The sequence below is a fragment of the Arvicola amphibius genome, chromosome 2 (genome assembly GCF_903992535.2).
Source record: "Arvicola amphibius chromosome 2, mArvAmp1.2, whole genome shotgun sequence".
Classification (NCBI taxonomy): Eukaryota; Metazoa; Chordata; class Mammalia; order Rodentia; family Cricetidae; genus Arvicola; species Arvicola amphibius.
The window spans coordinates 10,817,804-10,842,579 of NC_052048.2; the positions used below are offsets into that span (position 1 = coordinate 10,817,804).

A 24,776-nucleotide genomic window follows, 5' to 3' on the forward strand; every position below is an offset into this window, starting at 1 on the left:
TCTCTCTCTCTCTCTCTCTCTCTCTCTCTCTCTCCCTCTTTCTCTCCTCTCCTCTCCTCTTTTCTCCAATCACATTCTAATCACATTCTAGATCCTGTTGGGATTTCAAAATCTGGAGGAGCCTATGATTGGAATCTGCCTCTTCCAAAGTTTGTGTGTTGGAAATTAGGAAGTCATCCTAATGGGACACTCCTGATGGGGGTCTTTATCAAACAGAGTTGCAGCAGTGGCTTCTCGTTTAACCACTCTTCTCCATCATGAAGAACAGCATCCCCTGTCCTCCACAATGCACTACTCAATAGTCTTGGGAATGGACACTGCCCTTGTCAGGCCCCAGCTTGATCTCTAGAGCTATGAGAAAAGAATGTCTGCTGTGCCTACATCAAGAAGTCTAAAGATCACATTGTAGCAGCAAACAGCTACAGATGGAATTATTGAGCTGTAAGACGCAGCGGAGTGGGAAATGTCTACCCATGTCTCAGTGACTCCAGCTCTCATCAGTTATCCATCAGATATTCCCCTCCTTGCTCAGGCCTCTCTGCATCCAGTCATCCACTGGACACTAATTAACGATTTTACTTACATTTCATGACTTCATGACTGACAGCTCTGAATTAGACAACAGGAACTTTTTTTTAAATTGAAAATAGGTTATCTTATTTCCCCACTCCCTCTACTCTTCTCATCTCCTCTCCATCGGCCCTCTCCCCAGATTCATTCCCCTCTATTTCCTTTCAGAAAAGAGCAAGCCTCCAAGAGATAACAACAAAATATGACAAAAATTACAATAAGACAAGACAACAGCCTTCATGTGGAAGATGGACAAAGCAAACTAATAAGATGAACAGAGTTCCAAGAGCAAGCAAAAGTGGGAACGTATTTTCTAAATCACTTAATTTGATGGAATGGACTGATTCAACTGTCTGAGTACATTGCTTTTTAGTTCAATGATAGTGTCTCTGACCAAAAAAAAAAAAAAAAAGGAATTTTTGGTTTCTAAGACACAGGTACTAAAAAGTACAAACAGTACAGATGAAGTCAACAAAGAAAATATCCTTGTCTTATTTCCTTACAACTCATGGCTTAACAGTAAAATTCAGAGTGATCTTGATGTTTTTACATCTTAACCACATACTAAAAAGAAACATTTATTAAATAACCTAATATCTATTTCAAAGGTTTTTTAAAAGAGCTGGAGAGACTTTTCAGCTCTTACAGTACAATCAGAGACTGAGGGTCAGAACTCAATTCTTAGTACAACTGTCTGTAACTCCTGCTCTAGACAAGCAACACCCTCTCTGGCCTCTGCTGGCATCTGCACTAATGTATTTATATACAGGTACAGATAAGACTCGACATATACACACATATACACATAAATAAAAGGAAAATAAATCTGTTTAAGTTCTTCAAGGAAACATTTTTGAAGAGTCTTACATATACATATATCAATACTTAATTATTAGACACTGAATTAAATGAAACCATCATTTATAACTGGCAATACTTTAGGTCATCACAAATGGCGACCTCATTTCTCGGTTTTGTGCAAATTTCAAAGTTCTCAATTTGTTTCCTTCTCAGTTTGTCTTCTAAATCAAATCTTAAAAAAAGCCCTCTCCAGTATATGATTTACTTGCTAAGTACTGAAGAAGAAAAAATTACCTATTATCTCTATCATCATCTATCCATCCATCCATCTATCTATCTATCTATCTATCTATCTATCTATCTATCTATCTATCTATCTACCTATCATCTTTCTATCCAGTTGAACCCTTTGAAAGTAGAAGTTGAACTGGAAGGAACATGACTTGAAGATGAGATTACATGGGAGAGATTTTAATCTCAGTTCCCTAATGAGATAGATAATTATCATCAGATAAGTCATTTAAGCTGTTTAAATCCCTTTCTGGGCTAGTGTATGGTACTTAGGGTCTTATTTAGTTCCAAATCCTGTAACTCTATGATTATTTCCTCATAAATACTATTAGAAGACAGAAGTAGGTTTAGGCATAATGCCATTTTGTTGGTCATTGTGTTGTTGTTGTTGGCTAGAGCCAAGCCAGAATAATTCAACAAGTGGGCATAGTAATCTTGCTTTGCAAGGCTGTCACCCATATCCCCAGTGTAAACTATTCTATGGGAAACCCATGACTATGCAGAAGTGTTGGAGATGGGCCCTGAAGTTTAGATTCTGACCAGCCTTGGGCTAAGTTAACATTTGACTCCCCTATGTGTCTACAAAATGCTCATTGCTACAACCCTTCACTTACATCAAACGAAAAGACAAGAATTTTTAGGCAGAATAATGGAAGTAATGAAGACCTTCAAGTGAATCTCTGTGTCTGATTTTTGAATTGATTTGTGGTTTATTTTTCAGACATACTTAATAGAAGTAATTAGACTTAAATGACATTATAAAATTAATTTGAAAATTATATGGAGTTTGAAAATATCTTTTTTACTAAAGGAGCCACATAAAACCTTTGTCCCATAAAATAGAAATAAAGCTGGGAAAAAAGAAGCAACTGTTCCTATGTAATGATGACCTCACTTAACTGTGCTAATGGATTTACAGATTACAGTCTTATAAATGGCCGCAGCTTTGTCTTCATGTTAGCTAAGGAGGAAAAGGGATACTGTTCAGGCGAGTTACTCATTGTGCAGTCTATCTGGTGTATAATTTTTTTTTGAGAATAGCAGGGTGAGCACCAATTCCAGCAGGTCAATATTAGCTGACAGCCAGGCCTACGTCTCCCTTACAAAAGAGTGAAGTGGTATTTTATTATTTATTACATTGTAAAGGTAAAAAGGTGAATTACAGACAATGTAATGATTCTTGAAAGCTGAGAATTGAGGTTTGAAAAGCTCCTATTGATTCTGTATTATGTGTGCTCTATAGCACTGTGATAGCTCCCTTAAGAACGGCTCTTTAGTCTTCCCAGTATTCAGGCATCAAAGTGGAGAGAACGTTTACCTACACTATGGATTCAGTTGGACACCTTTATTGGTATTTAAAACCATAGAATGGGAGAACACAGATTCTGTGATTTATTTAATATCTGGTCTTGTCCATCACTTGCATTTGACATACAGAGACATAGGCAAAAAAAAAAAAAAACCAGAAAAAAGGGAAGAATTTGTTGGACCCTTGCCATCTCTGTCTTTACAGCCTTCCTGCTGTCTTGGTGTGGAGATGGTGACCCCTAAACTCCTGTAAGGCAAGGGGTACCTTCTTTTATGTCTATTAGTTCAATAGTATCTTAATAGTTGCATGTAAATGAACAAATTATTGATACTTTGCAAATGTTGGGTTCCAATACATATTTTCATATCAGAAGAGAGCTGATAGAGGGAACAATGGTTAATCTTGAGGGTGACTCATAATCGAGAGCCAGGGACATATACAGTTGACGGGCAGATGGAAAGGACACACCTACTTTAAACCATAGCATTCAAATTTCAGTGCTGTTTTATTTTGTTTATACGAACTTGAGAAATTGTCCCCAAGAAGAGAATAAGGAAAAGTACAGGGTGATTGTTTAAACTATGAAACGAGGGGACAGGAGATGAGTCAATTGGTAAAGTATGAGAACTTGAATGCAGATCTCGAGCATCCGCATAAAAAGTTGGGCTTAGCAATAAACATGTAATCCTAGCAGTGGTGGGAAGCCAGAGATAGCGGAATTCCAGGGGCCTGACGGCCAACCTGTGTAGCTGGATTACAAGCTCCAGATTGAGTGAAAGGTTTTGTTCTGGCAAAATAAGGGGGAGAGTGGTTGAGAAAGACATTCAGTGCAGACCCCTGGTCTCAATATGCATAACACACACACACACACACACACACACACACACACACATTTTTGCATCATGTTACATGACAGATAACATCGAAACATTGGTGCTTTAATGCTGTGTGGTACCTGGAGAGTCCTTTGTTGCCAAACTGCTCAGTTATTCTGATTTTCCTACCTGGTCTAGAACACAAACTGGATCTATTTCTTCCCTACTCCTCATTCCTGATGTTTGTCTCTGACTTGCTGATATCCCCCTTGCTCGCCAGTGCTGCCTTCACAGGTAACATCCATTGCCTGGCTCCTGGTCAGTTTTCTGAAGTTGCTCAAGCCTTTTAGTACTAATTCCTCTGTGCCAGCAGCTCTCTTCTGCCCCCTTCTGTCACAGGTCTGCACTGGCACATGTGGGCCCAGACAATTTAAGTCATTCAGGCAACATGACTTTATTGAATATCTACAAAGCACCAAGTACTGCTCTAGGTATTGCTTGTTTATCAGTAAATAAACCCCTAAACAGTAATATATGGCCTTCAAAACAGATATCCATATCATTTTAAAGGGAGAAGCTTGTAACTTTTTACATCGAATATCTAAAACAGCACTTGCATTGCAGCATGGATCTATAAGCCACATCCACACCAACTTAGACTCAGATCAGCTCTCCTTGGAACTCATTCAGTGGGACAGGTATGAGTGTAAAGGCGGCATCTGCTGTTCCTTTTGTATAACATGTTCCATTGTGTTTAAAAAAATATATGGCTGATTCCGGCAACTCCTAAATTGAGATTCCCTCCTCCGCCACATCCTATATTGTATTGATTACAAATATCAAAATAAATATATCTATACTGAACAGTCAAGGCTTTTTCTTGTCTCAGTCTCCAAACGATGCAATATAACAACTATTTACATTATATAAAGAATTAGGCACAATCAAAAGGGAACTGAAGTACAACAAGATGATGCATGCAGAACCTATGAACTCACTACATTTTACATCAACTTCAGCATTCACAGACTTTGGTACCTGCTAGGGAGGAATGTCTCGAGCAACTCCAAAGCAGAAACCAAGGAATAGCTATTCAAATTGTTAATTCCATTTGGAGATGTTTTTAAAACGTTATGTTCTCCAGAGCAGCATATAAGAGAGGATTTACAGTTCATGGGATCTCCTGGAGAAGTGTTCCTCAGGAAATACTCCAAGGGAGATCACAGGAAAGGGCAAGAAGTCAGCAGGACACATGTCTGACACATTCATCCTCGACTTCACCATGAAGCACCTCTGAACTGTAGCTTAGACCCTGGAGATTTCCCCATCCCAGGGCATATGGCCAGGCGGCAGTCATTTAGGGGTTAGTGCCAAAGTTGGGGACTAATGTAGCAGTCAGCTAAAGATGACCTGGCTGTGACCCCAATGTGAGGATCATGAGGTCATCAGTAAGTGAAAATGTCATTGACCTGAAACACATCACTGTGATTTTATAAGATCAAACTTTTTTTTAAAAAAAGTATCTGACTTTCAGATGCTGTGGAAGAATTAGTACAGAGAAGGGAAAATGGTGCAGTATTATTAGCCATCATATGTGTGAGTATAGTTAGCCATCATATGTATATCATTAGCCATCATATGTATGAGTATCATTAGCCATCATATGTGTATCATTAGGTATCATATGAGTATCAATAGCCATCATATGTGTGAGTATAGTTAGCCATCATATGTGTATCATTAGCCATCATATGTGTATCATTAGCCATCATATGTATATCATTAGCCATCATATGTATATTATTAGCCATCATATGTATGAGAAAGAAGGTCTAAAGTTCAGCAAAGGATGTGAAACAATGCCTTTCAAGAGTCATATATTCAGTGCACTGTGGGATAGAATCAGGGAATCAAGCTCATTCCCAATGAAGGGGAGTCAGAGGAAGCTGTCTGGATAAAATGGTATCTCCGCAGATCTGAGTCTTTCCTATGGCTACACAAATTATCACATACTTACCAACAACAGAACCTTCTCACAGCTTTGCAGGCCCAAAGTCTGAAGTTAAAGTGTTCAGGCCAGGTTCTCTCCAAGGGTCTAGGGAAGACCTTCTCAGCTGTTGGTGGTTCCAAGTTCACTAGATTTGGGTCACATCAGGACATCCTTTACTACAAGAGTATCTTCCTGACTCTCATAAAGTCTTTGATGTAGGACCACCCTGACCATACAGAGTGATCTCGTGTCAAAACTGTTTTCTCATTTACATCTTCAAATAAATTCATACTTCAGTTTCTTGTGGTTAGGAAGTGGTCATGTGTGCTTGGGAGTCACCCATTGTCCTAGTTTGCTTAGCAGCTTCAGAGAGGAAAGAGTTAATTTCCCTTACAGATCATAGTCCACCATGGAGGGAAGTCAAGGCAGGAACCTAGAGGTGGGAACTGAAGCAGAAACCATGGCAGAATGCAGCTTACTGGCTTGCTCTTCCTAGTCAGCTCAACTACATTCTAAAAGTAGCCAGGACATTTTCCTAGGGAATGCCCACAGCAGAATGAGCGCTCCTCCATCAGTTAGCAATAAGAAAATGCTTCACAGATGTGGACATGGGCCAGTCTGATGTAGGCAACTCTTAAATTGAAATTCCCTTCCCAATCATGTCCAAGTTGGTGTCAAGTGAATGGAGATGTAAGTAGCCCACCATTGCAGCCAACTCTTCATTAGTAGCCAAACTGCTTCCTATTCCAAATGAAAAGGACACTGCTTTTTAATTTTCTATAATTTTAATCATTTTGTTAAGAGTGACTTCCTAGACATTAACCCAGGTATGTTATTTGTTTATTGATTGATTGATTTGTTTTACACATTGGAAAGTAAAAACCTTCAAATTTCCCTAATCCAAAGTCTCCTGTCTATTCTCTGTCATGAAATATCCTATTCCATGTTATTTACTATCAAAATGTCCTCAAGAGGCTCACACGTCGCTTCTTGGTCACTCATGGTCGCTTCAGTCAGGCATTTTGTCACAGCTATGAGGGAAGGATATTCCCCTTGGGTCTGAGACATCCTCTGCTTATCTTCTCACGCCTCTGCTGGAGAAGCACCATAGTAACTGAAAGTCTATTTCCTTTCACAGTGGCACTTGGTTGTCATGGAGGTTTTCATCCTAAGACTATGCCTTCATAGTTCAGTGTGTGAGACGACCTTTGGGACAATGGCGGGTAGAGACGGTGGGCAAGGGAGAGCTGCTGCAGGCAGAGAGAATGAGAGGGCTTGGTAAAGGAAGGGTTATGTTATGTTAGCGAGGAGCAAAATAGTCTTCTCCAGAGCCCGGGTGACTAGGACGAGACACTGACTTCAGAGTTAAATAAACACATGGATTCTGGAGAAGCAGCTGCTCAGCCAAGTGAAAAACCTCATTAACTTGATGGCTGTTGGGTTTCTGCTCCGTCTTCCTTTCATTATTTATTTAAATTACAGGACATTGCTTTTGTCAAAGGAGCCCTAGCTTCATTCTTTGAACCTTAACTCAAATATTCTACACAAAACAGTCTCTGAACATGATGCTAGATACCACCTATATTTAGTGCCATGAGGTTTTAGACACAACTACACTTTTTTTCTGCTTCCTCTCCTCTGTCCAGGGTTTGTGATTCTTTAGCTTCTGCTTGTTTTTAAAGGATGATATCTTAAAACCTCCTCACTTGCCTTCCTTTCCCCCTTCTTGTAGTTTCTCCAGCTTGTCCCGCAGAAATGATCAGTTTGTCTGTCACTTAGAGTCTTCTCTAGCTCTTCTTCAGTTGATAGAAAGAGAAATGGGTTTCACGAGCAAGGCTAACGTCTCAATGACTCCTTTAGAGGCAGTGACATAACTGTAATTCTGTGAGCTTATAAACATGACATTGATTTACAACTTTGTCTGCGCGGCGCTGTGACCTATCCCAGGACTCCACTTCTCACGCTGCATTTTAGCAGATGGGTGACTTACTCCAGCAGCACCAGCACTCACCAGTTAGATTGAGTCCTTGATAGTCTAATCTGACTTTTCATAGCCTTTTCAAAATTACATTTTATCCTTTACAGACATCTGTATTTCAGTTCAAGCACCAGACCTGCGATGATTTAACATGCTTTTATTTTAATATTCATATTAAAGACAAAGTTTCAAGGGAACTAAACAGTGTTTAGTGGGGCTGTAGTTTGAGTGCCCCAGGAAACGCCACAAGGTGTATCCACGCAGCCAGCTTCCTTTAGCTCAGTGCTCACAGAGAAGGTGTATCCATGCAGCCAGCTTTCTTTAGCTCAGTGCTAACAGAGGTGTATCCACGCAGCCAGCTTCCTTTAGCTCAGTGCTCACAGAGAAGGTGTATCCACGCAGCCAGCTTCCTTTAGCTCGGTGCTCACAGAGAAGGTGTATCCATGCAGCCAGCTTCCTTTAGCTCAGTGCTCACAGAGAAGGTGTATCCATGCAGCCAGCTTTCTTTAGCTCAGTGCTCACAGAGGTGTATCCACGCAGCCAGCTTCCTTTAGCTCAGTGCTCACAGAGAAGGTGTATCCACGCAGCCAGCTTCCTTTAGCTCAGTGCTCACAGAGAAGCTGGAAGGACCTCACCCAGTCCTCTGGTAAGAGTCTGTTCAGTGAAGGGTCAAGCATCCAATGTCTCCTTCCAGTTAGTTCCTGGAGGAAGCAGCCTGTGTCTTAGATTAGACATTTATGATGAAATGAATAGCAAGGGAAATATGGATCCCTGACACGTTTCTGTGGATCTTGAGCACTTCAAGGGAAGGAATGATATCAGTATGAAAAACTGAAGGTGAAAACATGGTTCTTCAAAAGGGTGTAGGTTTGGCTTTTTTTTCACTTAAATTGATAGTCTTAAGTAGCAAATTGAAGCAAGTAGATAATGCTGTCACACATCTTTTTTAGGACTTAAGAATGTCCAATTTTGATTATATTCCTAGGCCATTCACTCGTTATTCTTAAAAACTTATGCTGTGAATCTGACTCTGTAAGATCCATTGAGAGAACGAATGGGAAAGCAGCACAGAGACGGTACCCTGGGCTGAACAGTGGGTGATAATGGGCAAAGCTTGATAACCGCTTAGGTAACTCTTGCTTCTCTGTTGCTGATGTTCTAAATTTGTGCCTGGGAAAGTCTTAGCAGCCTAGGACTTTTGAAAAAAAAAAGTAATCCAACCACTGGGTTCCCTTGCTTGAAATTCACAAGTCATAAAGACATTTTTAAAAACCTACATGCTTCCTAAATATCCACAGTCCCACAGTTAAGATTTGTCTGGAAATCGTCATGTGATACAACCACAAAACCTTTCACCTGTCTTAGATTCCTGACTGAATTTAATTTCCTCTTAAAAAACAGAAATTGTTGAAAAGGAAGGGTTTGGAAATTTTAAAAGTTAACCTGTACTCATAAATAGCAGCACTTTCTTTTCTGGGCAAGATGGCTGACAAGAAGCTGCCTGGGTGGGAGACAGTGAAAAATAAGAGTCAGAACAAGAAAGAATATAGCATCTATTCCACAGAGGGGAGAGGGAGGGAGAGAAGGGAATGGAGCGAGGAAGAAGGAAACAGAGGGAGGGAGAAAGAGGAAGGGAAAGGGAGAGGCAGTTTTAGAAATTCACAAAAGTAGTACAGACTACCAGACAACCGCAGAGAAGACAGGTGACTCAAGAAGACCGATGTAAACCAAACAATCCCCAGCCGAGAGGGATAAGGGACACCCCAGGCAGCCTTGGTGAAGAAGGACTGGCATTCTCACCCTCAGGACAAGATCACAACACATAGGAGTCCCCAACCAGCTGTAGATTTTGATAAGACAATGATTCTTTAATTGGATGAATTATCAGTAGATAAGAATCCTACTTTTTTTCACTCAATATATAATGTGGAATGTCCTGTATATGTGCAGTTTTATTGGTTGATGAACAAATCTGCTTTGGCTAAGACTGGGTAGAATAAAGCCAGATGGGAAATTCAAACAGAGATATAAGAAGAGAGTAGGAGGAGTCAGGGAGACACCATATAACTGTAGAAGGAGGATATCAGAACAGAACCTTACCTGTAGGCCACAGCCTTGTGTCGATACACAGATTAATAGAAGTGGATTAATTTGAGATATTAAAATTAGCCAAAAATGTGCTATTGGCCAAACGGTATTTAAGTTATTATTTGGGTCTGAGTGGCCAGGAAATGAAAGAGCAGTTTTCACCCACAAAATGTACCTTGCAGAGCAGAGGGCAAGGGTCATCTTAGAGAAGAAGCTATTGTCTGAAGCTGCCCTAACCCTGGCGAGGGTTGGATGGGTCTGAGACCAGATAGTAACTAATAGTAAGAAAACCCCGTCCAACACACCACAGCCCCAGAGCAAAAAATGCCTTGAGAAAGTGCAAGAAATTAAAAAAGAGTATGACAGTCATTTTCAGGGTGCTTTGAAGTTCAGGTGCAGATGAGCTATAAACAGGAAAACCCAGCTAACACATGCTAGGCTAGCTCCTCTCCTCAAGCTGCTCTAAGCTAGTCTTCCCAGGCTGTGCTAGGCTAGCTTCCCTCTCCAAGCTGAGCTACTTTTGCTCTCCAAGGATGTCTAATCTAGCTCCCCCAAGATTTGCTAGGCTAGCTGCTCCCCCCACGTGCTAGCCTCACTCCCCTCAGATGTGCCAGTCTAGCTCTCCCCAGCGCTATATTAGTTTAGTTCCACAGCTCTGTTCATCTAATACCCTCTCCAACTAAACTAAAAGTTTAGAACAGAAGTTTATTAACAGCCAAGCATGCCTAGGGGCCTGTAGATATAATAGGATCAGTCATGCACCTGATGAACTTTAAACAGTGTAAAATATAGAGATGAACAGCGTCAAGGTTAAGACATGGACAAACATGGGAGGCAGTGGGAAAGAGGATACTTGGATGGCATGCAAAATTGTGCACTCCCGGCTACTCAGTCAATGAGGAAAGGGAGGGAGAGACTGGAATGTGGGCTATAAAAGCTTCTCTGCATTCAATATGTGCATGTGCCATTCTAAGCTAATAGCCGGTATGCAAAATCATGAAGTAAACTGCCTTTCTCTCAGTATTCAGAGCCTCCAGTTCTGTTATGAAATTAGGCTCCATGTTTCTCTCAGAGACAGCTGTAGGCAGCAGAAAGGTCATATGTTGGCAAGATGAAAAGTGCAAGACCTGGAAGATTTGGCTCAGACAGTGGCATATACACGAAAACACAAGTCCACCCTTGGTTTCAGGGAGCAGATCTAATCAACTGAGAATCATACTGGAGACTGACAGCCCAGAGAGATCAGCATTTGGAGCGATCTCTCTGTAAGGCCCAACTTTGAAGCTCCGCTCATGCGCCTTCTAACCCATGCTTCTTTTAGTCTCCTCATTCATAGCCAGCATGGCTTGAGAGTCAGACGGGCTCTCTGCTTACACAAATCTCAATGTTCTGCTTGCTTTATAGCCCCAATGCATTTGAGAGACACCCTCAACCAGAACCCAAAGCCATTCCAGAGGAACAAGCTGGTGAGTCTCAAGAAGGTAATAACATCCATCAAGCCCTCAGACTGCAAAGCTCCATGTAGTTGTGAAAGAGTCTGGTAAACAATGAAAGAAAGATATCCATGAGAAGTCAGCTCTTGAAGACCCTGGAGACTTGGCCAATACAGCCTAAGCAAAATCATAAACCACAGAAAAGACAAATGTCTACAAGCTCAACCATGCCTTCCACCCCTGAATTTACACTGAAGTCTTTAATTTTTTTATTACACAGAAATAACCCTCTTCCCACACATTATCTTTTTTTTTTCAATTCTTTTCTTCTACACATCTCTTTTTGCTGTTTTTAATTTATCTTAGCAGTATTTTATTTTGCTTTACAGTTTTAAAAAATATTTTATTACCTTTTATGGTTATCTTATTTTGTTTATAGATTCCTTTCATCACTGGCCAGCCTTTTTCCTTTCTTTTTGTTTGTTCTTTCCTTTTCTCTTTCTACATTTTCCTTTATAATGGACATTTGATACTTGAACTTCCTTCTTCTTTTAATTTCCTCTGATCTCTCAGTCTTCTTTCTTTTCCCCATAGCATCATTCTCCAAGTCTCCTTTCTTTAGCTTGCTTCTTTTTTATTTCTCCCCTTTGTGTGACTTTCCTTCCTTTATTTCATTCATTTACTACCCCTCCATTTACCAATAATAATTTGTAGACATTCTATTTACTCTTGTTTTCTAGTTCATGGCCCTTGGTGATGAAATAAATACTGGACTTTAGTTGATCGTGGAGTGTAACTCATGATCTCGCACAATTCAGTGTTGATGCTGCTACAGTCCTTTGTTTTATTCTCACTGAGAAGAACTAGGGATTAAGCCCTTATAAGCAGGTTGCTGCGAGGGTCTCCAGATGAAACCGTAGACACTATCCAAAAGAGCAGATGCAAAGTTCACAAAAGAGAAACAGAACTGTGAGAAAGCAGGACAGCTTGACTCTTCAAAGACGGTAATGCTCTAAGTAGGTGCTGAACTCACAGATGCCGAATTAAGTATCCAGTGAAGAATTCCCAAGTATTTTCTAATAAAAGTGATCAATGAACTGAAAGGGGTTACTAACAAGCCATGAATTCAATACAGGGCTTGAAAGGAAAATCAGCAGTACGGAGTAAGAAGCTAGAGAACATCACAACATGATGGAAAATCAGCAACAGGGAAGGCAACTCCATCAAGGAAATTGAGATCTTGATGAAAAACAATAAAACAAATAGAAATGCTAGAAGTGAACACCTCAGTGCACCACACCCAAAGTCAGTAGGAGATGACATCAGTTGGTACAACTGAACAGCAATTAGAAGTTTTCCCACAAATAAACAACCCCAAACCAAGTCGGGCAATGTTGGTGCATGCCTAACTCCAACACTCGGGAGGCAGAGGTAGGTGGATCTCTGTGAGTTCGAGGCCTGCCTGGTCTACAAGAGCTAGTTCCAGGGCAGCCCCCAAAGCTTCAGAAAAACCCCGTCTTGAGAAACCAGAAAAAAAAAAAAACCCCAAACTGGACAGATTCACTGTTGAGTTTGACCAAACCTTGATGTGAGAACGGTGACCTCTACATGCCTCAAGCTGGTCCCACAAAGTAGCAGAAGGAAGGTTATGGAAGTTACTCCACAAGCCAGTATTATCCCAACAGTGGAACTGGATTTTGAAAACCCATATCAATTAACAATGACAACTATCGCCCCAGTGAACACAGGTTTGAAAACTCGATAGTATTCTCGCGCATAGCATCCATCTGTGGAATACAGATTTGGATGTGTGTGTGTGTCATGTATGGTGTGAAAGAAGAGGAGGAAGAGGTCTAATGGTAGGAGGAATGTGGGACAACGGAATACATGTGATGTGAGAGAAGCGAGGGAGACTACTGTGGGAGGAAGACCAGTAAGAAGGGAGCAAGGGATAGGGGAGAGTAGCCCAGGAATGGATGAATAAGAAGAAAGAATAATGATACATATGTATGAAAATGTCATAATTAAAGCTGTCATGCTGTATACTAACTTGAAAAATGAGCAACAGCAAAAAAGAGAAAAAGAAGTCTTCTATATAAATATGAATTATTTATGCTGAATAAATAGGCTTCTGTAAATGTTTCCTGTTTTGATAGGCATGCAAAGTTTTAAATAGAGTTGTAAAAGTAACTGACAAAGATTCAAAGTTAGCAGAATTTTCAATCGACGACAATACAATCATAGGTAAAGGGATCTTCTTCTCACCATGCTGAGAGAAGCTGGGGTCTATGGGGACCTGGACATGTGCCAGTCTTACCAGTAGAGACGGTGGGCCACCCGGATGCTTTGCAAAGAACGACGAAGTAGGAGTTCTACCAAGGGACTTTCAAGATTCCACTCAAACTTGACAGCCTGCAGTGAAGGGCAAGGAATTCTTTGCTTTTTATCAGTTACAAAAAACAAAACAAAACAAAAAAAAAAACAAAAGAAACAAACAAGCAAACAAAAACCCACAACAGACTACACACTACACAGGACTGCAGAGGCTTCAGTCAGGGATAAGGAAAAATAACAGGAGCTTTTCAATAAAATATTGATAATACCCTTGATAGTTTATTCATTGTTGTACAATAACACAGCAAATGTTACACAATTTGTCTTTCCATGGTCTTGCTCCTCCTTATTTAGGTTTTTGAAGTATAAGAAACTAAATAAAGGCAAGTGATGGGTAGAGTCCAGCCATGCCCCAGAGGAGAATCCTGGCACAAAAACATCATGATCTATTTCAGTGACCCATAAAATGGTATCATTAAGCACTAGACTTGGAGATCAATTAGCTCCCACTCACAACCAAGACAGAAATCCCCAATAGATGTGTGACTATTAATCTACAAATAGTGAAGCCTGATTAAAAATTCAAAGCTGCTGGTGCCACCATAACTCATTCCTAAACCATTTCTTCCTCTCCTTCATGAGCAGCGCAGGGAGGCAGTTCCTCAATCTAATCAAAGATACAGGTGGCAATGGTAGCCTCTGAGGCCCTTTGGGACCGCATTCAGACCTGCACCTGCCCTCTGTAGGGATTCAACTGTCCCCAGTCTGAACTTGGGTCTCATCTGAATATATGGGAATACAAATTGAGTTATCTTCCTAAAAATGTCTATTTCTGCTTTTTCAGTCTATTTGCCACATACACATACCCATGCACATAGAAAAATGACAGAGAGAGAGAGAGAGAGAGAGAGAGAGAGAGAGAGAGAGAGAGAGAGAGAGAGAGAGAGAGAGAATTTAAGAAAGGCTTATGCCACAGTAGAGATAAAAAGAAAAAGTAGGGCTGCTTATCCCACATCCACACCTGAAGGATAGATTCCTAAAGGGTTAAGAGTGCAATGATTTCAGCAAATGCACATGAGTCTAACGCTGGTGGAGTGTGTGTGGAAAACGTGTGCCTTGTCATGCCACGGTCACAGCTTCTTTCTCTCACATGTTCATGATATGTTGGCTTGGCTGTATTTTTTGTTTATGCCTCAATGAAGAACATATAATATGACCACTAAGGTAGGAGCTGGTCCAGAATTTACTCCCGGGTCTGCCTGGTTTTTATCTGTTCTCATGTTTCTTATGGAACCCATTGATGAGAACTTACAGACTGACTCCCTTGCTTACAAACAACTCATTGCCTTATTCTGCCTAATGGTAGAATTTTCCTCTCATCCTTATTATAAAGTATGCAGGCAATCTTTTTGGGTATGTAACATAATTTCTAAAAATAATCAATAGGGGAGGACTTTCAGGTCTTAGAAAGTTTGAAGGCCAAGGTGGAGCATGCACTCCTTGAAGTAAATTTCATAGTATATGTGAAATTCTCCCTAGTTTTTGTTCTTTAGTCACAGCACATATTTCTTCCCATCTTAGAAAGTCTATAAATTTTATTTTCAATTACCACACAGATAGAGCTTTCAATTTTTATTTCTGTAGGTGCGGCATTAGATTTTGAGTGTACTTTTTATGAAACTGACTTTATTAGAATATGGCTTCGAGTGGTATTCTTAGCACCATGCATATTGCTTCTGAATGGCACTTTGAATATAAGTCATTCTATGTGTTACTTTGTGAACACTTCCTCTCTGTGCCAAGTTAGAGATAGCAAGTTGCCCATACCTGTGAGTCATGACATGAATATGAACCCACGAGCTGGATTCATCTGTTCTCACCACAGGTATTCTTTTTTTTTGTTTTAATGATATCCTGACAAATCAAGGGACGTCATTACTGTATGCTCTGGGAATTCCTACAGCCAGTACCCTTTAACTTACCCACCCACTTGGGCGTGGCCTCTTATACTATTTATGCTGATATACTATTTGTGCGCATCTGGCCTCGTTTCTAGCTGCAGGATTTGGTTGCTATTCCCCGTTCCAGCAGAGGGTTGTGTTTTGTGAGTCTAATCCTAAATAAATAACCCTCTATTATTCTCAGTTCTGAGCTAGTGTGGGATTTCTTTTAAGCATCCTTCTTCATCTGGATGGATCACTTAAAGTAGAAACCAACACAGCTATTTCTCAGCTCTATCTCTCCCTCAGGAGGATGTCAGAACAGATCCCATTGTGATATACAAAGTAACATTAGAGCTTATTAATAGAAGTTTCTTCACATCTCATAGAAATGGTCAATAGCTGAGCCAACTATCTGTTAAGGAAGATTCCAATCTGCCAAATAAGGAACTTTCTGAGTTTAAAAATCAGCCTGGTTATGGTGTTACCTGATTTTAAACCCAATACATGGGAGCTGGAGGCAGGAGGATCATGGGAAGTTCCAGGACATCTTTTACCACATGGTGAGTTTCATGTCATCCTGGCTTTTGAGACTCTGTTGGTGGAGGTAGATCAGTTGGGAAAGCATCTGTCTTACAGACCGGAAAATCTGAGTTTGGTTCCCAGAACACACGTAGAAAAGTCAGGCATGGCCCACCTTGAAATCCCAGAGTTAGGGAGGTGGAGACAGGCAGATCCCTAACACTCATTGGCTATCCAGCCAAGCTTACTTGTTGAGCTTTGGGCCAGTGAATGCCCTGTATCAAATAATAATAATAATAATAATAATAATAATAATAATAATAATAATAATAGTGATTGACACCTTGGGTTGTCTTCAAGTCTTATAGTATGCACACACACACACACACAAACACACACACACGCACACGCACACGCACACAGAGAGACAGAGAGAGAGAGAAGAGAGAGAGAGAGAGAGAGAGAGAGAGAGAGAGAGAGAGAGAGAGAACAAAACAAAAACCACAATGCTGCTCTTCTTCACACCCAGCAAACAGTCGTATTCGAGCATAGTTTCCCTTCTGTAGTGTGGGTGCTTGTGGATGCTCACATGTGAACCAGATATCTCCAGTCTTAGCCTTTCATTACCTTCACATGGCTTCCTAGAAATTTCCCAATGCTGTGATAGCTGATGTTGCTAAATTGTGCTAATTAGCAGCAGAATTGGGTGTTAAAAAATACTTTCTCAAGAATAATAACTGGCAGTAAGACTCTCCATAGGAATGACAAGAAGCTCTTGAATGATGAGCTCTTTAGTAAATGGCTGTTTTCTACAGAGTGCTTCCTCCATTAATGTTTCATCAATTTACATACTCAGTCATGAGATGATTGTTTCCCCCTCATGAACATGCCTATGTTTTCCCCAATAATAATTACTAAGTGAAATTGGTTTGTGAAAACTTTCCTTATGGGTTTTTATATGACTTCTTGTTAGTATATCAATTCTGGATAGAAAATGTCTATATTAATAACGTGGACACATGGTATGTAATCAAATTTTTCCTTGGCCAACTCGCACTATAACATTTAAGTGATTTTTGTGGGCTTACACTGGGAACCTTTAGAAAATGATTACTTAGGACCCTGGGATCACTTGGAAGCCTTGACTCTTACCTGAACCAGCTGTGGGAGACACTCCAGCACATCACCAGTCAAGAGCCTGTCTAACTGTTGCACGGCCACTTCACGAATGTCTTGGTCTGGAAAACTGACACACAGTTAATGTGACTATATATTTGGAGGTGACTGTACATAATGAATTACACACACACACACACACACACACACACACACACACACACCATCTGGGATAGAGGATAAATTCTACCCTTAGTAAATAAGGTCCTGTAATCATCTCTAAACCAATTAAGATAATCACCACTCATTTCTTTTCATAGTCTACAGTATAGAATCTATAATCACATGCTCTACAGGAGAATGCTCTATTGACTAGACTTTTGGAGTGGGTTAGGTCCCATCCCTGTCAGCTATAAGATACAGGTTATGAGAGAGCTAAAACTCATTCTCAAAAGGGTCTGAACATTCTTGCTTCTTATTCAAGAAATTATTACCTCCTGGATATCTGATCATTTATATGATTAAAAATGGTATCTAGTATTTTCAAAATGTTTTTGGCAATATAGTAAGGAAAACCAGACATCAAAAGTACTTTCTGATGAACAAAGAAACATAACTTAATAAGGGCGAATCTTATAGACTGCAAAGCTCTTGAAGCCTATAATAAGATTTAATATCCCTTAGACAGCTAGCAAACACCAGTTCTTGAATTGAATTTGTGAAGGTGCTTAGCTTCTGAAAACATATCCGCCCAAAACAATTTTATTCATAAATGAGCTTTTTGTGTTGCTACCATCTTGTACCCTTTGAAGCTTATACTCAATTATACTCAAAGTTGCTGGAAGTGTCTAGAAGTACTTAGTCACACACTGTTTTAACTGCTTCTGGCTTGTAGATTTGACATGCATAGATTCAGCAAGACATGGTAAGAATACTTAGGTTTAAAGGGACAAGCCTTCAAAATATTAACAGGTGTTAAACAGGTGTAATTTAACTTGAAGAAACACCTTATGACATTTAAAAATAATGACTGATAAGTGAAGAAAATACCACATTTCTTTTGTAGGAAGTAACTATTTTACAGTCAGTCAGGATGCTCAAGATCAGCTTCCTATGGTGTGGAATTTTGAAAACTTCACTCTTTAATGTAAAGTCTGTTTTCCTTTTTGATTTTTTTAGTATATTAGATTAATTAAGGGTAAAATGAACATTATGCAACTAGAGTCAAGTAAAAAAAAAGGCATTACCCAGTATCCCCCAGATGTCCTTGGGAGCCACTTGGAGTGGGAGGCTAAGTACCTGTGCATTTATTTTCAATTTACACTGGGTTCCAATTGCAGCTCAGATTTAACTTTTAAACTTATTCACTTGAAAAAAATATTTATGATCAACAAATCCACTTCTAGTCTTATTTTCCTTTCCCCTGTAAAGACCCCAACTATGAGATGTGATGAGAACTCTGGTCCAGACATCTGAGAAAGTATTGCTAAGGCTGAGGATCTCACCCCACACAGACCTAGTGGAGGGTGCAATGCAAATGTAACGGTAGAAGGTCGGTTCATTTCAGCATGCTAAGACTTAAGATTTTCTAATGAAATTCAGTGGACTCTAATGTACTGTTCTCAATTACTAAAGCGTTTGTCTAAAGCCTGTCAATATCAAGGTGAATTTGAGGACAGCGCAAAGTCTCAGAGGGAATAATGATAAATGCTGATGCCCAAGATATTGTGCCTTGAATCAGCTAGCTGCCATTCACGCTGTCTTGTCTGCCTGTCTCATCTTATTGACATGGATGACAACAAAAGTATAACACATATGAAAGTATGGCAGATATTACACATACTTCTTCTTGTGCATTCATTTCCATACACTAGGTATCATCCTTCATGGCTACGTCCCCAGTTCCTCTAGAATTGTGGTGACTGCTTATGTACTTGAACATTATTTAAACTAAACCTCTTCCCTTTCTTCTTAGGTCTGTCTACGCCATACTGCTCGCTTCCTTTCTTTCTACAGTCATAAATCCTCCAATTCTGGTCAGCTAGTTTAGCTGACCTGATGGGCTCCAGGTTAAGTGAGAGACTCTATTCCAAGAGTAGAGCAGAGGGATGGGGGAAACTCATGGCATTGTCTTAAGGCCGCCACACACAGATGCATAGGCATTTGTGCCTGCTAATACATGTCCACACAACGATGCATACACAAACACAAACATGCATCAAATCCCATTAAATATGAATATCCCTACTGATAATTTCCTGTTCTCCAATGATATTGACTTACTTCTAGTCACTTGGGACTGGGTAAAAAGTACTAAGAAGTATAATTTTAAAATATGTGATCCCAGTCCTCAATGAGGGACTGAATCAACCGAGGGTAATATTTACTGCATCTTTTTTTATTCATAGGATTTATCACCATTCTGTCTGTATTGTAGGCAATTTATCAAAATGCTTTGATGAAGATAAAAACAGTACTGGAAATCAAACTATAGAAACAGATTATTCTTTGCTGCGCACTGAGATAATTTAAATTGGTTGCAGCAGGTTTAATTCCACAAATACCACCTACATAAATTTCATACTTTTTTTCCTTGTCTCAGTCAAAGGGGTAAGAAAAAAAATAAATCTTAAGGTAATGTAGAAGGACATTTTCCAATGCCCACAGGAAGAAGAAAACAAAAATCTATTTGTACTTGTCTAGTGAAGTGGGAAAGGAGAAATATACATGCAAATTCAGGAAAGCATGTTTTATATTTGATGGAGAGGAATGTCTCATTTACGTATTACCTTTGCTTGGAGTTTATAAAGAAATTGGAAGCAAAATTGGCACAAACCACATGAAATCGTTGGATGTGACTAAGGACTCACTTGACATTCAAGTGAGTCCAAATGTTGCTTGCTTTTGACTATTTTAGGAAGAGTGAGCAACCTTAGGAAATGCTTGCAGTGTTGCTGATGCTCCTAAAACAAGGGCTCTTTCACACAGCGCTGGCAGTGGAGAACAACAGACAGAAATGCTTTCAAGTTGTGCTCATTTTTGATGTAGCAATTTAACATTTGGGAATCAATCCTAAGGATGTAATAAGAGATTTACATGAAAACATGTTTATGCAAAGCATTGGAAATACTATATATGTCTAAAACTAAATAGGTTTAATACATTATGATCTCCTGGTATATACAGGCACCAAGAAAAACAATGTGGTAATTGGTGATCGAAAAGTACTAAATAGTAGTATAATACTGGTTTTTAATATATAAAGTAATTACCTTAATTAAGACATTTCCATACATGCATATATATATTGGGATTATATATACATATATATATATATGTATATTTGTGTGTATTCTATTACTGATTTTAACATATGTTCTTCTCTTTTAAAAAAATTAGTATATATTGCTCCATTACTTTTAATAAAAATATAGAAGATATCAAGATTATTAATTCAAATACTTTAAGGGAAGTTTTACACATAACCTCAATTTTCTAATCTAGTCATATCTTTTCAAGTCTACTAAAAATCATACATTTTAAAGGAATATCGATCCTGGTAATTAAGGAAAATATGTGAATAACTAAGGATTTATTACCAGAATAAGAAGCATCAAATGTTATGCTCTTTTAAGAAGGAATCTCATTGTGTAGAGAAAAATGAGCATCCTATTTTTTAGTTAATTTAGAATAATCTTCTGACATAATAGGTCTCTGGAAAATGTATGCTTGTTTTCTCATGGCCCCTGAAGTCGGGTGTGGATCAATCAACAAACCTGTTCTGCAAATCCTGGCATTTCTTCTCTGAGATGTTTGAAATTATTTAAACATCCTATAGGGATTTAGCTGCCAACATTTCCTGCTTAGTAGCTTGTTTCTCAATGAGAAGAAGGTTACCCATGTGGGGTCTGACTTTGGGCTGATATTTACAGACCAAAATGTCATATGTAACAGAAGACCTGCAAGCTATTTGAAATTTTCTATAAGCCAGGTTATACTGAATTTCCAAATGATTCGATTTCTTGACACACATGCATAATCCTTGCCAGTCAGAAGCTGGGAGGTACTCTTGGGTAATCACAACACCCTTGAGGGTGTCAATATTTGCAGGAAAAGACATTTATGCTTATAGTGTGGTTCTTCAAAAAAGCACTATTGGGAGATCCATGAGGCCGATATATCTCACTTATTGATAAGAAGCATCCGTATACCTAATCAGAAAATGGATCCTCACCATTCTCACAAATGGAAATCAGGTTTATAATGTAAAGATTCAGATCTATGGCATGCTACTGCTTGTTGGGTGATAAGGAACCATCAAAAAAAGAATATCCCAGAAATCAGAGCTTATTTAAGCAGACAGAGAGAAAGTTCACAATGGGGGGGTGAGGCATGGTAACAGGATAGAAACTGAGAGATCACATCTGAATATCACAGAGTGTGGGGGACAAGGAGAGAACTCGAGGTGAGGTGAGTGAGGTTCTAATCTGTCAGCTTGCTCACAGTGACAACAGTCCTCTGTTCTGTAGTGAGGAGCTGCAGGCAGGCCTGCTTTTCATCCTGCCCGGCTCCTGGCCACCTGACTAGCTTATGCCCCAAAATAACAACACACAGATTGTATTCTTTTAAAAACTGCCTGGTCCATTATTTTCAGCCTCTTACTCACATCTTGATTAACCCATATCTCATAATCTGTGTAGCACCATGAAGTGGTGCCTTACCGTTTAGTTTCTAGCATACGTCCATCTTGGGCTGGAGCTTCATCGCATCTCTCTCTCCCTGAGCAGAGGCATGGCAGTCTGACTAACTTAGGTGAGGCGTGGCATCTGACTGAGCCATCTACCTCACTTCCTCCTTCCTGTTCTGTCTACTCCACCCACCTAAGGGGCGGTCTATCAAATGGGCCAGGCAGTTTCTTTATTAGCCAATGAAATCAACTCAAACAGAAGACTCTCCCACATCACCTCTGGGTTGGCCACACCTCTTAATGTTCCCTACCATCCCAAATAGTGCCACTAAATACAACTCAAGTGTCCAAACACCTATGGCCATAGAGGACATTTTTCACTCAAAGCACCATAGGATGTGTCTGAAGTAGGGGTGGGGTCAAAACCCTATTAGGATACACACTGTAGTTTTATCAAAATAGTCATGTTAAAAAACAGAAAATATTTAGTCAGGAGAGTGATAATTGTTTTGCATTTTTGTATGATATTCAATATCTGGCTTAGTAGAAGAAAGCTGTGTCCCATTTCCTTTATTGTATAAAATCCATTGCAATATTGATAGTCATATAACTTGAGGAAATGTCATATCTTTCTTCATGAGTGTGATAAAAATTATTTTCAAATTATGATACCAATAGCCATGTCCTTATTGCAAGTCTTCTGACATTAGGGACTTCAGTCCCCACTTGAACAACTTCTGACATGCCTATAGCTTTGCCTATGTGATTGCTGTGCATCCATAAGGAAAGTAGTCTGTTGACTAAGGTTTCTGTCCTGCCCGGTCTGGCAGCCATTCAGTCCCAAAGAAATACACAGAGGCCTATATTAATTAACAACTGGTTGGCCTAGTAGCTCAGGCTTCTTATTAACTAATTCTTACATCCTACATCTTAAATTATCCCATTATTCTTGTCTATGTTAGCCACGTGGCTTGGTACCTTCACCAGAGAGGCATTCTCATCTTGCTTCCTCTGTGGCTGGGTCATGATTGTAGTCTGACTCTTTCCTCTTCCTGGAATTCTCCTGTTCTCATTGCCCTGCCTCCTCTACTTCCCACCTGGCTACTGGCCGATTAGCATTTTATTAAAATACAATTGACAGGGTACAGACCATTATCCAACAGCAGTAGTCAGTGCCTCTGGTATGTTTTTGAGACAGCACTTCATGGGTTTATTTCCTGGGTTGTTGCGGATATTAGTTTAATGATGCAAAGATGTTTTGGATTTGTTTAACTGGATAAACCTGTTTTACTTTACCTTTCTAAGACACCTTATTGGTCTAGTGAGGAGCTGAGCAGCCAATAGCTAGGCAGGAGAAAAGATATGTGGGGCTGCCAGGAAGAGAGAATAAATCGGTGGGGAAAAGTCGGAAGACAAGACGGACTAGCCACCTGGTCACACAGCCAGCCATGGAGTAAGAAGGCAAAGAAGATATATAGAATGAAGAAAGGTAAAAAGACCAAAGGCAAAAAGAGAAATGGGACAAAAAGTGTGAAGTGGAGGATGGGGAGAGCTTGGGGAATAGGATGGTTGGGATATAGAAAGGGTGGATGTGGGAACAGGGAATTATATATCTTAATTAAGGGAGCCATTCTAGGGTTGGCAGAGACTTGACTATAGAGGGGTTCCCAGGTGTCCAGAAAGATGCCCCCAGCTAGTTCCTTGGGCAGCTGAAGAGAGGGAGCCAGAAATGTCCAGATCCTATTGCCTATTCATGAATGTCTTGCATATCACCATAGAACCTTCACCTCACGATGGATGGAGAAAATGACAGAACCCCACATTGGGGCACCAGATTGAGCCCCCAAAGTCCTGATGAGGAATAAAAGGAGGGAGATCATGAGCAAGGAAGTCAGGACCGTGAGGGGTGCGTTCACCCATAGAGACAGTGGGACAGAACTAACGGGAGATCACCAAGTCCAGTTGGAATGGGACTGATGGAACAGGAGACCAAACCGGACTCTCTGAATGTGGCTGACGGTGGAGGAGGACTGAGAAACCTTGGACAACGGCAATGGGCTTGGACTCTACAGCATGGACAGGCTCACTGTGAGCCTTGTTAGTTTGGTTGCTCACCTTCCTGGACTTAGGGGGAGTTGGGAGGACCTTGGACTTAACATAGTGAAGGGGAACCCTGATGGCTCTTTGGCCTGGAGAGGGAGGGAATGGGGGTATGTATGGAAGAGAGGGGAGGGAAGGGGGAGGAGGAGGGGAGGAGATGGAAATTTTTAATAAAAAAATGAGAAAAAAAGCTGGCTAGAAACAAGTGAAGATAAATACAGGCATTCATAAGTAAGAATAAGTCTCCATGTATTTATTTGGGAGCTGGCTAGTGGTCCAACAAAGAACAAAAAAGTAAAACAACAACAACAACAGTAACAACAACAACAGTAACAACAACAACAACAGTAACAACAACAACAACAGTAACAACAACAAACCCACCAACTACACTGGGTGGCTTTGAGTGATCTAGCCAATATTCCAATCTGAGAATAGTATTCTTTTCTCTCTCTTCTCCACCCTTCCAATTCTTTTCTTTCTCAGCAGCCTGTGAGAATACAATGGGGACTCATGTCACCTTCAACAGAGCTGGTGAATTCATGGAATGCTTATTTGATGTAAAATATATTTTTTAACTTTTACAATTTGACTTATTTTTTTTGTCATCTCTATTCTTTTATTATTTTATCCCCACTCTTTTCTTGGCCTCTCCCCTTCCTTTTTAACCCACGATATGACACTGGGAAAATATTCTGCTCAGACTTTTGAAGCACAGTTTGAAAGCTAGACACAACAGAACAGATATCAACTTTTAAAAGCAAAAGCAACTTTAAGTAAACCTAAAAGCAAAGAAATCTGA

The 24,776-nt window shown here is 39.9% G+C and overlaps 1 protein-coding gene across 25 annotated transcripts in view; it reads right to left on the reverse strand.

Annotated features, from left to right (window-relative positions):
• Pik3c2g (phosphatidylinositol-4-phosphate 3-kinase catalytic subunit type 2 gamma) overlaps window positions 1–24,776 on the reverse strand; it is a 346,977-nt gene that overhangs the window by 187,869 nt on the left and 134,332 nt on the right. For all 25 annotated transcript variants that reach the window (XR_005284220.1, XM_038318262.1, XM_038318253.1 and 22 more), the window contains 2 exons: window positions 17,224–17,317; window positions 13,593–13,687 (listed from right to left, as the gene is read on the reverse strand). Coding sequence is in view for 24 of the 25 variants with exons in the window: in XM_038318262.1 (XP_038174190.1) it covers window positions 13,593–13,687; window positions 17,224–17,317 (189 nt within the window). In the remaining variant the exon portion in view is untranslated. The remainder of the gene's footprint in view (window positions 1–13,592; window positions 13,688–17,223; window positions 17,318–24,776) is intronic.